General features: G+C 38.0%; 1 protein-coding gene across 1 annotated transcript in view; it reads left to right on the forward strand.

Annotated features, from left to right (window-relative positions):
• TEX11 (testis expressed 11) overlaps window positions 1-12,584 on the forward strand; it is a 348,555-nt gene that overhangs the window by 43,963 nt on the left and 292,008 nt on the right. The window contains exons 5-6 of the mRNA XM_067724324.1: window positions 9,407-9,487; window positions 9,578-9,697. Coding sequence (XP_067580425.1) covers window positions 9,407-9,487; window positions 9,578-9,697 — 201 coding nt within the window. The remainder of the gene's footprint in view (window positions 1-9,406; window positions 9,488-9,577; window positions 9,698-12,584) is intronic.

Below are 12,584 nucleotides of genomic sequence, written 5' to 3' on the forward strand. Positions count from 1 at the left end.
ACTGACATGGTTCTGAGGTCAAGTCAAATCTAAAGGAAGTATATTCAGAGAAGTCTAGCTTCTATCTCTGTCCTCTTTACTCTGTTCCCTCCCTTCCCCTGTTGGTAACTATTTTGTTTATTTTATTGTTTATCCTTTTGATATGTGTGTATGTATGCATGTATGTATGACTTTATGTATTTTATTGAAGTATAGTTAATTTACAATAGGAGTTTCATGTGTACAACATAGTGATTCAATATTTTTATAGATTATACTCCATTTAAAGTTATTTCAAAATAATGGCTATATTTCCCTGTGCTGTGCAATATACCCTTGTTGCTTATTTATTTTATACATAATAGTTTGCATCTCTAAATCCCCAACCCCTTTCTTGTCCTTTCTTCCTTCCCTCTACCCACTGGTAACCACTAGTTTGTTCTCTATATCTGTGAGTTTGTTTCTGTTTGTTATATATATTTGTTTGTCTTATCTTTTAGATTCCACATATAAGTGATAACATAGATTATTTGTCTTTCTCTCCTATTGTTTTTTTGAAACTTAAAAATATTTATTAATTCATTTATAATAACAATAATCAAGGTATTACGTGTCAGCATAAATCACATTTTTAGCAGAAAGTATCTATATTTTCCAAAGCAAGAGAAAATATGTGAGAAGAGTGACATTGTTTTGCATTAAGTTCTTTTTACATAAAGTTACATCACATTTTTTTATTCAAACAGAAAGTCACAAAAATTATCATCATCCTCATCAGTTCACTCACTCCCATGTAATTAATATTTATTTCATCTTGATCTGTTGTTAGCACTTTTATGAATTCATCAGTTTTCCATTAGAGTTCAGAAAATGCTTATTCATTCAGTTCAGCAGTATAGTCAGTTACCAGAAACCTGTACTTATCAGAGTCTTTTCCATGAATTCCTTGAAGATGAAACCGTTTTATAGGAAAATTTTTTTTTTTTTGTGGTACGCGGGCTTCTCACTGTCGTGGCCTCTCCTGTTGCAGAGCACAGGCTCCGGACGCGCAGGCTCAGCGGCCATGGCTCACGGGCCCAGCCGCTCTGCAGCATGTGGGATCTTCCCGGACTGGGGCACGAACCCGTGTCCCCTGCATCGGCAGGCGGACTGTCAACCACTGCGCCACCAGGGAAGCCCTATAGGAACATTTTTGCAAAAGAATCAGAGTACAGGCAGAACTGTCTGTAAATGACAAAAGACTTAAAAATGACCACAGTTAAAGATTTGATGGAAGTTCATAATAATGCAATTGACAAGGAAATCTAGTTATTTCTGACATATACATTTTAAAGTAATAACTAGAATTATGACTTATAACATTATACCAGAACATACAAGATTTTTAGGAATTTCATGTAATGTCTGAAACATTTATATTAACATATTTCCATACAAATAACCCAAAGAAAGTTTAGTATTAGTTTTTTTAAATTTAATTTTATTTTTTTAAATAGCAGCTTCTTATTAGTCATCAATTTTATACACATCAGTGTATATATGCCAATCCCAATCGCCCAATTCAGCACACCACCATCCCCACCCCACCGCGACTTTCCCCCCTTGGTGTCCATACGTTTGTTCTCTACATCTGTGTCTCAACTTCTGCCTTACAAACCAGTTCATATGTACCATTTTCTAGGTTCACATACATGCGTTAATATACAATATTTGTTTTTCTTTTTCTGATTTACTTCACTCTCTATGACAGTCTCTGGATCCATCCACATCTCAGCAAATGACTCAATTTCGTTCCTTTTTATGGCTGAGTAATATTCCATTGTATATATGTACCACAACTTCTTTATCCATTTGTCTGTCGATGGGCATTTAGGTTGCTTCCATGCCCTGGCTACTTTAAATAGTGCTGCAGTGAACATTGGGGTGCATGTGTCTTTTTGAATTATGGTTTTCTCTGGGTATATGCCGAGTAGTGGCATTGCTGGATCATATGGTAATTCTATTTTTAGTTTTTTAAGGAACCTCCATACTGTTCTCCATAGTGGCTATATCAGTTTACATTCCCACCAACAGTGCAAGAGGTTTCCCTTTTCTCCACACCCTCTCCAGCATTTGTTGTTTGTAGATTTGCTGATGACGCCCATTCTAACTGGTGTGAGGTGATACCTCATTGCAGGTTTGATTTGCATTTCTCTAATAATTAGTGATGTTGAGCAGCTTTTCATGTGCTTCTTGGCCATCTGTATGTCTTCTTTGGAGAAATGTGTATTTAGGTCTTCTGACAGTTTTGGGATTCGGTTCTTTGTTTCTTTAATATTGAGCTGCATGAGCTGTTTATATATTTTGGAGATTAATCCTTTGTCCGTTGATTCGTTTGCAAATATTTTCTCCCATTCTGAGGGTTGTTTTTTCGTCTTGTTTATGGTTTCCCTTACTGTGCAAAAGCTTTTAAGTTTCATTAGGTCCCATTTGTTTATTTTTGTTTTTATTTCCATTACTCTAGGAGGTGGATCAAAAGAGATCTTGCTCTGATTTATGTCAAAGTGTGTTCTGCCTGTTTTCCTCTAAGAGTTTTATAGTGCCCGGTCTTACATTTATGTTTCTAATCCATTTTGAGTTTATTTTTGTGTATGATGTTAGGGAGTGTTCTAATTTCATTCTTTTACATGTAGCTGTCCAGTTTTCCCAGCACCACTTATTGAAGAGACTGTCTTTTCTCCATTGTATATCCTTGCCTCCTTTGTCATAGATTAGTTGACCATAGGTGCGTGGGTTTATCTCTGGGCTTTCTATCTTGTTCCATTGATCTATGTTTCTGTTTTTGTGCCAGTACCATATTGTCTTGATTACTGTAGCTTTATAGTATAGTCTGAAGTTAGGGAGTCTGATTCCTCCAGCTCTGTTTTATTCCCTCAGGACTGCTTTGGCTATTCGGGGTCTTTGGTGTCTCCATACAAATTTTAAGATTTTTTGTTCTAGTTATGTAAAAAATGTCATTTGTAATTTGATATGGATTGCCTTGAATCTGTAGATTGCTTTGGGTAATATAGTCATTTTCACAGTATTGATTCTTGAAATCCAAGAACATGGTATATCTCTCCATCTGTTGGTATCATCTTTAATTTCTTCATCAGTGTCTTATAGTTTTTTGCATACAGATCTTTTAACTCCCTAGGTATGTTTATTCCTAGGTATTTTATTCTTTTTGTTGCAATGGTAAATGGGAGTGTTCTCTTAATTTCTCTTTCAGATTTTTCATCATTAGTGTATAGGAATGCCAGAGATTTCTGTGCATTAATTTTGTATCCTGCAACTTTACCAAATTCATTGATTAGCTCTAGTAGTTTTCTGGTGGCATCTTTAGGGTACTCTATGTATAGTATCATGTCATCTGCAAACAGTGACAGTTTTACTTTTTCTTTTCCAATTTGTATTCCTTTTATTTCTTTTTCTTCTCTGATTTCCGTGGCTAGGAGTTGCAAAACTATGTTGAATAATAGTGGTGAGAGTGGACATCCTTGTCTTGTTCCTGATCTTAGAGGAAATGCTTTCAGTTTTTCACCATTGAGAATGATGTTTGTCATATATGGCCTCTATTATGTTGAGGTAGGTTCCCTCTCTGCCCACTTTCTGAAGTTTTTATCATAAATGGGTGTTGAGTTCTGTCAAAAGCTTTTTCTGCTTCCATTGAGATGATCATATGGTTTTTATTCTTCAGTTTGTTAATATGGTGTATCACATTGATTGATTTGTGTATATTGAAGAATCCTTGCATCCCTGGGGTAAACCCCACTTTATCATGGTGTATGATTCTTTTAACGTGTTGTTGGATTCTGTTTGCTAGTATTTTTGCATCTGTATTCATCAGTGATATTGGTCTGTAGTTTTCTTTTTTTGTAGTATCTTTGCCTGGTTTTGGTATCTGGTTGATGGTGGCCTCATAGAGTGAGTTTGGGAGTGTTCCTTCCTCTGTGGTTTTTTGGAAGGGTTTGAGAAGGATGGGTGTTAGCTCTTTGCTAAATGTTTGATAGAATTCACCTGTGAAGCCATCTGGTCCTGGACTTTTGTTTGTTGGAAGATTTTTAATCACAGTTTCAATTTTATTACTTGTGATTGGTCTGTTCATATTTTCTGTTTCTTCCTGGTTCAGTCTTGCAAGGTTATATACCTTTCTAAGAATTTGTCCATTTCTTCCAGGTTGTCCATTTTATTGACATAGAGTTGCTTGTAGTAGTCTCTTAGTATGCTTTGTATTTCTGCCGTGTCTGTTGTAACTTCTCCTTTTTCATTTCTAATTTTATTGATTTGAGTCCTCTCCCTCTTTTTCTTGATGAGTCTGGCTAATGGTTTATCAATTTTGTTTATCTTCCCAAAGAATCAGCTTTTAGTTTTATTGATGTTTGCTATTGTTTTCTTTGTTTCTATGTCATTTATTTCTGCTCTGATCTTTATGCATCCCATAGATTTTGGATTGTCGTCTATTCATTGTCATTTGTCTCTAAGTATTTCTTGATTTCCTCTTTGATTTCTTCAGTGATCTCTTGGTTATTTAGTAAAGTAGTGTTTAGCCTCCATGTGTTTGTGTTTTTTACGTTTTTTCCCCCTATAATTCATTTCTAATCTCATAGCGTTGAGGTCAGAAAAGATGCTTGATGTGATTTCAATTTTCTTAAATTTACTGAGGCTTGATTTGTGACCCAAGATGTGATCTATCCTGGAGAATGTTCCGTGCTCACTTGAGAAGAAAGTGTAATCTGCTGTTTTTGGATGGAATGTCCTATAAATATCAATTACATCTATGTGGTCTATTGTGTCATTTAAAGCTTGTGTTTCCTTGTTTATTTTCATTTTGGATGATCTGTCCATTGGTGTAAGTGAGGTGTTAAATTCCCCCACTATTATTGTGTTACTGTCAATTTCCTCTTTTACAGCTGTTAGCAGTTGCCTTATGTATTGAGGTGCTCCTATGTTGGGTGCATTTATATTTATGATTGTTATATCTTCTTCTTGGATTGATCCCTTGATCATTATGTAGTGTCCTTCCTTGTCTCTTGTAATATTCTTTATTTTAAAGTCTATTTTATCTGATATGAGTATTGTTACTCCAACTTTCTTTTGATTTCCATTTGCATGGAATATCTTTTTCCATCCCCTCACTTTCAGTCTGTATGTGTCCCTAGGTCTGAGGTGGGTCTCTTGTAGACAGCTTATAGATGGATCTTGTGTTTGTATCCATTCAGCAAGCCTGTGTCTTTTGGTTGGAGCATTTAATCCATTTACGTTTAAGGTAATTAACGATATGTATGTTCCTATGACCATTTTCTTAATTGTTTTGGGTTTGTGTTTGTAGGTCCTTTTCTTCTCTTGTGTTTCCCACTTAGAGAAGTTCCTTTAGCTTTTGTTGTAGAGCTGGTTTGGTGGTGCTGAATTCCCTTAGCTTTTGCTTGTCTGTAAAGCTTTTGATTTCTCCATAGAATCTGAATGAGATCCTTGCCCGGTAGAGTAATCTTGGTTATAGGTTCTTCACTTTCATCACTTAAAGAGTATCGTGACACTCCCTTCTGGCTTGTGGAGTTTCTGCTGAGAAATCAGCTGTTAACCTTATGGGAGTTCTCTGGTATGTTATTTGTCATTTTTCCCTTACTGCTTTCAATAATTTTTCTTTGTCTTTAATTTTTGCCAATTTGATTACTATGTGTCTCGGCGTGTTTCTGCTTGGGTTTATACTGTATGGGACTTGTTGCACTTCCTGGACTTGGGTGGTTATTTCCTTTCCCATGTTAGGGAAGTTTTCGACTATAATGTCTTCAAATATTTTCTCTCGTCCTCTCTCTCTCTCTTCTTCTCCTTCTGGGACCCCTATAATGCGAAAGTTGTTGCATTTAATGTTGTCCCACAGGTCTCTTAGGCTGTCTTCATTTCTTTTCATTCTTTTTTCTTTATTCTGTTCTGCAGCAGTGAATTCCATCATTCTGTCTTCCAGGTCACTTATCTGTTCTTCTGCCTCACTTATTCTGTTATTGATTCTTTCTAATGTAGTTTTCATTTCAGTTATTGTATTCTTCATCTCTGTTTGTTTGTTCTTTAATTCTTCTTGGTCTTTGTTAAATGTTTCTTGCATCTTCTCGATCTTTGCCTCCATTCTTTTTCTGAGGTCCTGGATCATCTTCACTCTCATTCTGAATTCTTTTTCTGGAAGGTTGCCTATCTCCACTTCATTTAGATTTTTTTTGGGGGGGTTATCTTGTTCCTTCATGTGGTACAAATCCCACTTGGCTTCAAAGTCTGATTCTCTAGGAATTCCTCCTTCCGTTGCCGGACCCCCAGGTTGGGAAGCCTGACATGCGGTTCAGAACCTTCATTCCAGTGGGTGGACTTCTGTTGTATAAGTGTTCTCCAGTCTGTGAGTCACCCACCCAGCAGTTATTGGATTGGGTTTTCCTGTGATTGCGCCCCTCCTACCGTCTCATTGTGGCTTCTCCTTTGTCTTTGGATGTGGGGTATCTTTTTTGGTGAGTTCCAGTGTCTTCCTGTCGATGATTTCCAGCAGCTCGTTGTGATTCTGGTGTTCTCACAAGAGGGAGTGAGAGCACGTCCTTCTGCTCCACCATCTTGTTTCCTCTCTCTACTTTTGCTTTTTAAATATAAGCAAATAGGTATTTATTCATATCTCTGCCTGCCCCGAGTGTCTTAGATAATTGGTAGTATTCCATATGTATACTTTTCTCCACCTTTTTTTTTTACCCAATTTAACATTATATCTGACAGATCACTCCATAGCAGTATATAGAGATATGCGTTTTCGTTTTTTTTTTAGCTACATAGCATTCAGTTGGTGCATGTAACTTGTCATATTCAAGCAGCCCTCTTTGATGGACATTTGGATGTTGCAGTGAATTGCCTTGTGCATATATCTTTTCCTATTTTAAGGCTATTGCTTGTAACCATTTTTGTTTTTACTTCTCACGTTTACTTTCATATATCTTAATCATATGGTTGTATCACTGTATTAGTTTGCTACGGGTGCCATAACAAAATACTATACAGTGGGTGGTCTAAACAGTAGAAATTTATTTTCCCACAATTGTGTCCAAGATCATGATCCAAAAGCAAGTCCAGGATCAAGGTGTTGGAAGGTTTGTTTTCTCCTGAGGCCTCTCTCCTTGGCTTGCAGATGGCTGCCTTTTCTCTGTGTCCTCATATGGCATTTCCTCTGTGTGGGCACACACCTGGTGTCCCTTTGTGTGTCCAAATTTCTTCTTAAAAGGACACCAGTCAGATTGGATTGGGGCACACCTAATGGTGTCATTTTAACGTCATCATTTTGTTAAAGGCCCTATCTTTAAATACAGTCACATTCTGAGGTACTGGGAGCTGGGACTTCAACTTATGAATTTTTTGGTGGGAGGGGTCAACACAATTCAGCCTACAATAATTAAATCTTGATTTATCAGCTCCGTATATGATCTGTTTCTTTCTGTTATGATAGATGAAGATTTATCTCATCATATATTACCTCCCCTACTCCTTTCAGTTTTTGTTAATGATACTGTTTTTAATTTATTTTATTTATTATTATTTTAATTGAAATTTATTTATTTTAATATATTTAAGTTTTTATTTCTCCATCAGTTTTGGAGAGTATATCTTTACTTTCAACTCTGTGAAGATATTAGTACCTTTATCATTCTCTCTCCCTTTCCCCACCATTACCCTTCCAACTTCTGTTACCTCTCACATTTGCATTTTTGGCTTTATTGATTTCAAAGAATGGAACCTAAAAGGAGCATTTTATCGATTATGACTACTGTTTAATTCTGTGGATAATAATGGTATTTCTCTTTTTATGTTTCCATCTACTTGCTGTCTTAATTCTATTTCCTTAGGTATTCTGTTTGTTGAGTGTGATGTCCTTTCATATTATTGGTTACCCTCAAACATTTGGTGATTCTTGCTTATATTTAATTTGAGATTCCTTGATAGTCTTCTGTGTCACACTATTTACTGTAACTGAATCCAGTGACTGATGGAGAATTAAGACCAGAGGTTTTGCATTGACCTGTGTTGTCAGCCACCTGGAACTCTGTTTTTCTCTAGCCTAAGTGATTGTACTTACTGTTCCTTTCTGGGGAGGAGGGGAGAATATATCTGTTGGGGATGAAGCCTACTGCCTGATACTCCTCCTGTTCATATCCAGAATGTTTCCACATTTTGCATTTTCGTGCATTTTAGGATATGGGATTTTGCCTCATTCCATTTGCTGTTTTTCAGAGGTTCTTCATAATTTCATATCAACTGAAAATGCCCCTTATTTTTCAGGACTATTATTAATAAGAAAAATATGTATATTTTTCTTTTATTTCTAGAAAATATATATAAATCCCTAGAAAGGATATATATATATACACTATATCATATAAATATATATATATATCCTTTCTAGGGGTTCATAGTATATAAAATTTATAGTATATATTATATATATATATCATAGTATGTACTATATACACATCATTTCTAGGGATTTATAATAGAAGGGGTGGCTGTAGTGTGTGCTCAATCCTCTATCTTGATTCAGTCCTTGTTTGCTTCCACAGTATTTGTGCATATTACTTAACTATTTATTTAGGTGTCTGTCAGTTATAATACTGTGAGCTTCTTCAGGGTGCCTGGCATGTAAAGGATACATAATAAACGTTTGCTGGATTAAGAAAAATTTTATTAGAGACGTAGTTAAAAACTAGAACCGAGGTATGTTGACTTACAGTCTAGTGCTTATCATATAACTTTCTTCAAGTATGTGAGGCATTAAGTTTTTCTTTTTAAGATGGTGGTAGGAGTTTATTAATTTATTTTTGCTGTGTTGTGTCTTCGTTTCTGTGCGTGGGCTTTCTCTAGTTGTGGCAAGCGGGGGCCACTCTTCATGGTGGTGCGTGGGCCTCTCGCTATCGCGGCCTCTCTTGTTGTGGAGCACAGGCTCCAGACGCGCAGGCTCAGTAGTTGTGGCTCACAGGCCTAGTTGCTCCGTGGCATGTGGGATGCTCCCAGACCAGGGCTCGAACCCGTGTCCCCTGCATTAGCAGGCAGATTCTCAAGCCCCGCGCCACCAGGGAAGCCCCAGGCATTAAGTTTTAGAACTTTCTCTTCCTGTCTAAATTATCTCAATGTTTTCTTTCAGTATTTTCTTAGAAGATGTGTTTTCAAGTATATTAATTTTTTATTATTGCTTTTCTTAAGACCGTTTCTCTTTAATTATGGAGTTCTGAGCAGAGCACAGAAGTCTAATAAATGCTGTTAGTTTTTTGTTTTCTGTGGATTACACTACTGAATATGAACAGAGGATTAAATATTTTCTCCAATATAATCCTCAGTCAGTTTTGAAGAGGTGTGAGTTTTTAAAAATTATTTTCTAACTTCTTTCTTCCAGCTGAATATGAAAACAGGAAAAGGATGGGTGGATGGTGGAAATGCTGTGATCGCTGATGAATTTTTTCAAGCTGCCATGGCTGTAAGTTACCATTGATTTTTAGCTGTGGCAGTTATTAGTAACAATTGTGGTTATTCTCATCATTACATTGTATTGTGGTTTATTTTCCAGGGTCTGGAGAAGTTATATGTCAAATTAATGCAGAGTTGCTCCACTGAGGTCCATGTGACTATGCAGAAGACTGCTACGGAGAGTGACCTTTTCAGAGTGCTTTCTTACCAGGCAGAGTCAGTAGGTATCATAGTCAGTAGGGCCTCACAGTGGGGCATTTTATATACGTAAATGCAAAAGTGATGACATATAACCTATTAGAAGAAAGTCAGGTGTCATTGGTCTTTTATAGGATATTATATTTGGCCTTTTTAATCTCTGTTTTATATCTGAAGGTGACATTACTAATGGTGATTGGTACCTATCGGGGTGGGTGAGATTGAAAAGACTTATATAACTAATCATCATTTTCAACCACTGCATGTAATACCTATCATTTATTTGTGGCAGTGGCTTCTACTTGAAATACCTGTCTCTGTGGATATCTTACATTCACAGTCTACCTAAAATATTTGCCCAAAAAGAGCCTTCACATTTGCAATTATTCTGGGTTGTTCGCTGATGTTTTCTAAAAGTCTGCTGGTGTCAGTGTTCAGAGTTGTACTTTACCTCAGTTTGGCTTGTGGGTTTTCTTCTTTTGTCACCATGCAGTTAGGTGTGCATTTTCAGTTGAAAAAATGTAAGCTGTGATGAGTTTACTCTCTGAAATTACGTAATTCTAGAAATGAAAGAGACCTTAAGAATCATCTAGCGTAATCTTAGTTTTATTTCTTAACATCTTCATTGAGATATTTATAATTTGTATACTATAAAATTAACACATTTTAAATGTACAATTCAATGGTTTTAGTATATTCATAGAATTGTACAACCTTCACCACAGTCTTAAGTTTAAAACATTTTCATTACCCCAAAAGAAACCCCCTATCCATTAGCAGTCACTCCCTATTCCTCCTGACCCCAGCACTAGCAACCACTAATATACTTTCTGTCTTTATAGATTTACCTGTTCTGGGCATTTCATATAAATGAAATCATACAGTATTTGATCTTTTGTGATTAGCTTGTTTTACTTAGCATGTTTTCAAGGTTCATCTATGTTGTAGCATGTATCAGTATTTTTATTACTAAATAATATACTGTATGGATATACCAGATTTTGTTTATCCATTCATCTATTGATGAACATTTGGATTGTTTCCAGTTTGGGGCTATTATGAATAACTCTACTGTGAACATTCATGTACATATTTTTGTGTGTACATTTTTACATTTCTCTTGGATATATACCTTGGAGTAGAATTGCTGAATAACATTATTACTCTATGTTTAACCTTTTGTGAAACTGCCAGACTGTTTTCCACTGTGGCTGTACCATTTTACACTGCCACTAGTCTCTGAGGGCTCCAATTTCTGCATATCTTTGAGTTTTATAGATTTAGCACTTACATTTAGGTCTTTGATCCATTTCAAGTTAATTTTTGAGTATGGCATGAGGTGGGAGTCCAGCTGCATTCTTTTGCATATAGCTATCCAGTTGTCCCAGCACCATTTATTGAAAAGACTATCCTTTCCCCATTGAATGGTCTTAGCACTCTTGTCAAAAATTGATTCTGGCGAGGCTCTGGAACTCTTATTTGACTTTGTGGCGTGGAGAGTTTGTGAGGTGGTGTTATCCCGATTTTACAAATGAGGAGCCTGAAGCTCAGATAGAATGCCCTAAAACCAATAACACATTGAGTAAATAATACTTAAATAAGAAGACTACTAGAGGAGAACTTCAGGATGGCAGAGGAGTAAGACGTGGAGATCACCTTCCTCCCCACACATACATCAGAAATACATCTACATGTGGAACAACTCCTACAGAACACCTACTGAATGCTGAAGAAGACCTCAGACTTCCCAAAAGGCAAGAAACTCCCCACGTACCTGGGTAGGGCAGAAGAATAAAGAAAAAACAGAGACAAAAGAATAAGGATGGGACCTGGACCTCTGGGAATGAGCTGTGAAGGAGGAAAAGTTTCCACACACTGGGAAGCCCCTTCCCTGGTGGAGACAGCAGGTGGTCGGGGGAAGGTTTGGGGCCGTGGAGGACAGCGCAGCAACAGAGGTGCAGAGGGCAAAGCAGAGAGATTCCCACACAGAGGATTGGTGCGGACCAGCACTCACCAGCCTGAGAGGCTTGTCTGTTCACCTGCTGGGACGGGCGGGGGCTGGGAGCTGAGGCTCCGGCTTTGGAAGACAGATCCCAGGGAGAGGACCGGCGTTGGCTGTGTGAACACAGCCTGAAGGGGGCTAGTGTGCCACAGCTAGCCAGGAGGAAAAAGTCTGGAACTGCCTAAGAGGAAGGAGACCACTGTTTTGGGGTGCACGAGGAGAGGGGATTCAGAGCACCACCTAAACAAGCTCGAGAGACGGGTGTGAGCTGCGGCTATCAGCGCGGGCACCAGAGACGGGCATGAAACGCTAAGGCTGCTGCTGCAGCCACCAAGAAGCCAGTGTGCAAGCACAGGTCACTATCCACACCTCCATTTCCAGGAGCCCGTGCAGCCTGCCACTGCCTGGGTCCTGTGATCCAGGGACAACTTCCCTGGGAGAAGACACGGCACGCCCCAGGCTGTTGCAACGTCATGTTGGTGGTCTCTGCTGCCGCAGGCTTGCCCCACATTCCATAACCCTCCCTCCCCCCGGCCTGAGTGAGCCAGAGCCCCCTAATCAGCTGCTACTTTAACCCCGTCCTGTCTCAGTGCAGAACAGACACGCTCAGGTGACCTACACGCAGAGGCGGGTCCAAATCCAAAGCTGAACCCCGGGAGCTGTGTGAACAAAGAAGAGAAAGGGAAATTTCTCCCAGCAGCCTCAGGAGCAGCGGATTAAATCTCCACAGTCCACTTAATGTACCCTGCATCTGTGGAATACCTGAATAGACAACGAATCATCCCAAAATTGAGGCGGTGGACTTTGGGAGCAACTGTAGACTTGTGGTTTGCTTTCTGCATCTAATTTGTATCTGGTTTTATGTTTATCTTAGTTTACTATTTAGAGTTTATTATCATTGGTAGAT

Source organism: Pseudorca crassidens, chromosome X, assembly GCF_039906515.1.
Source record: "Pseudorca crassidens isolate mPseCra1 chromosome X, mPseCra1.hap1, whole genome shotgun sequence".
Classification (NCBI taxonomy): domain Eukaryota; kingdom Metazoa; phylum Chordata; class Mammalia; order Artiodactyla; family Delphinidae; genus Pseudorca; species Pseudorca crassidens.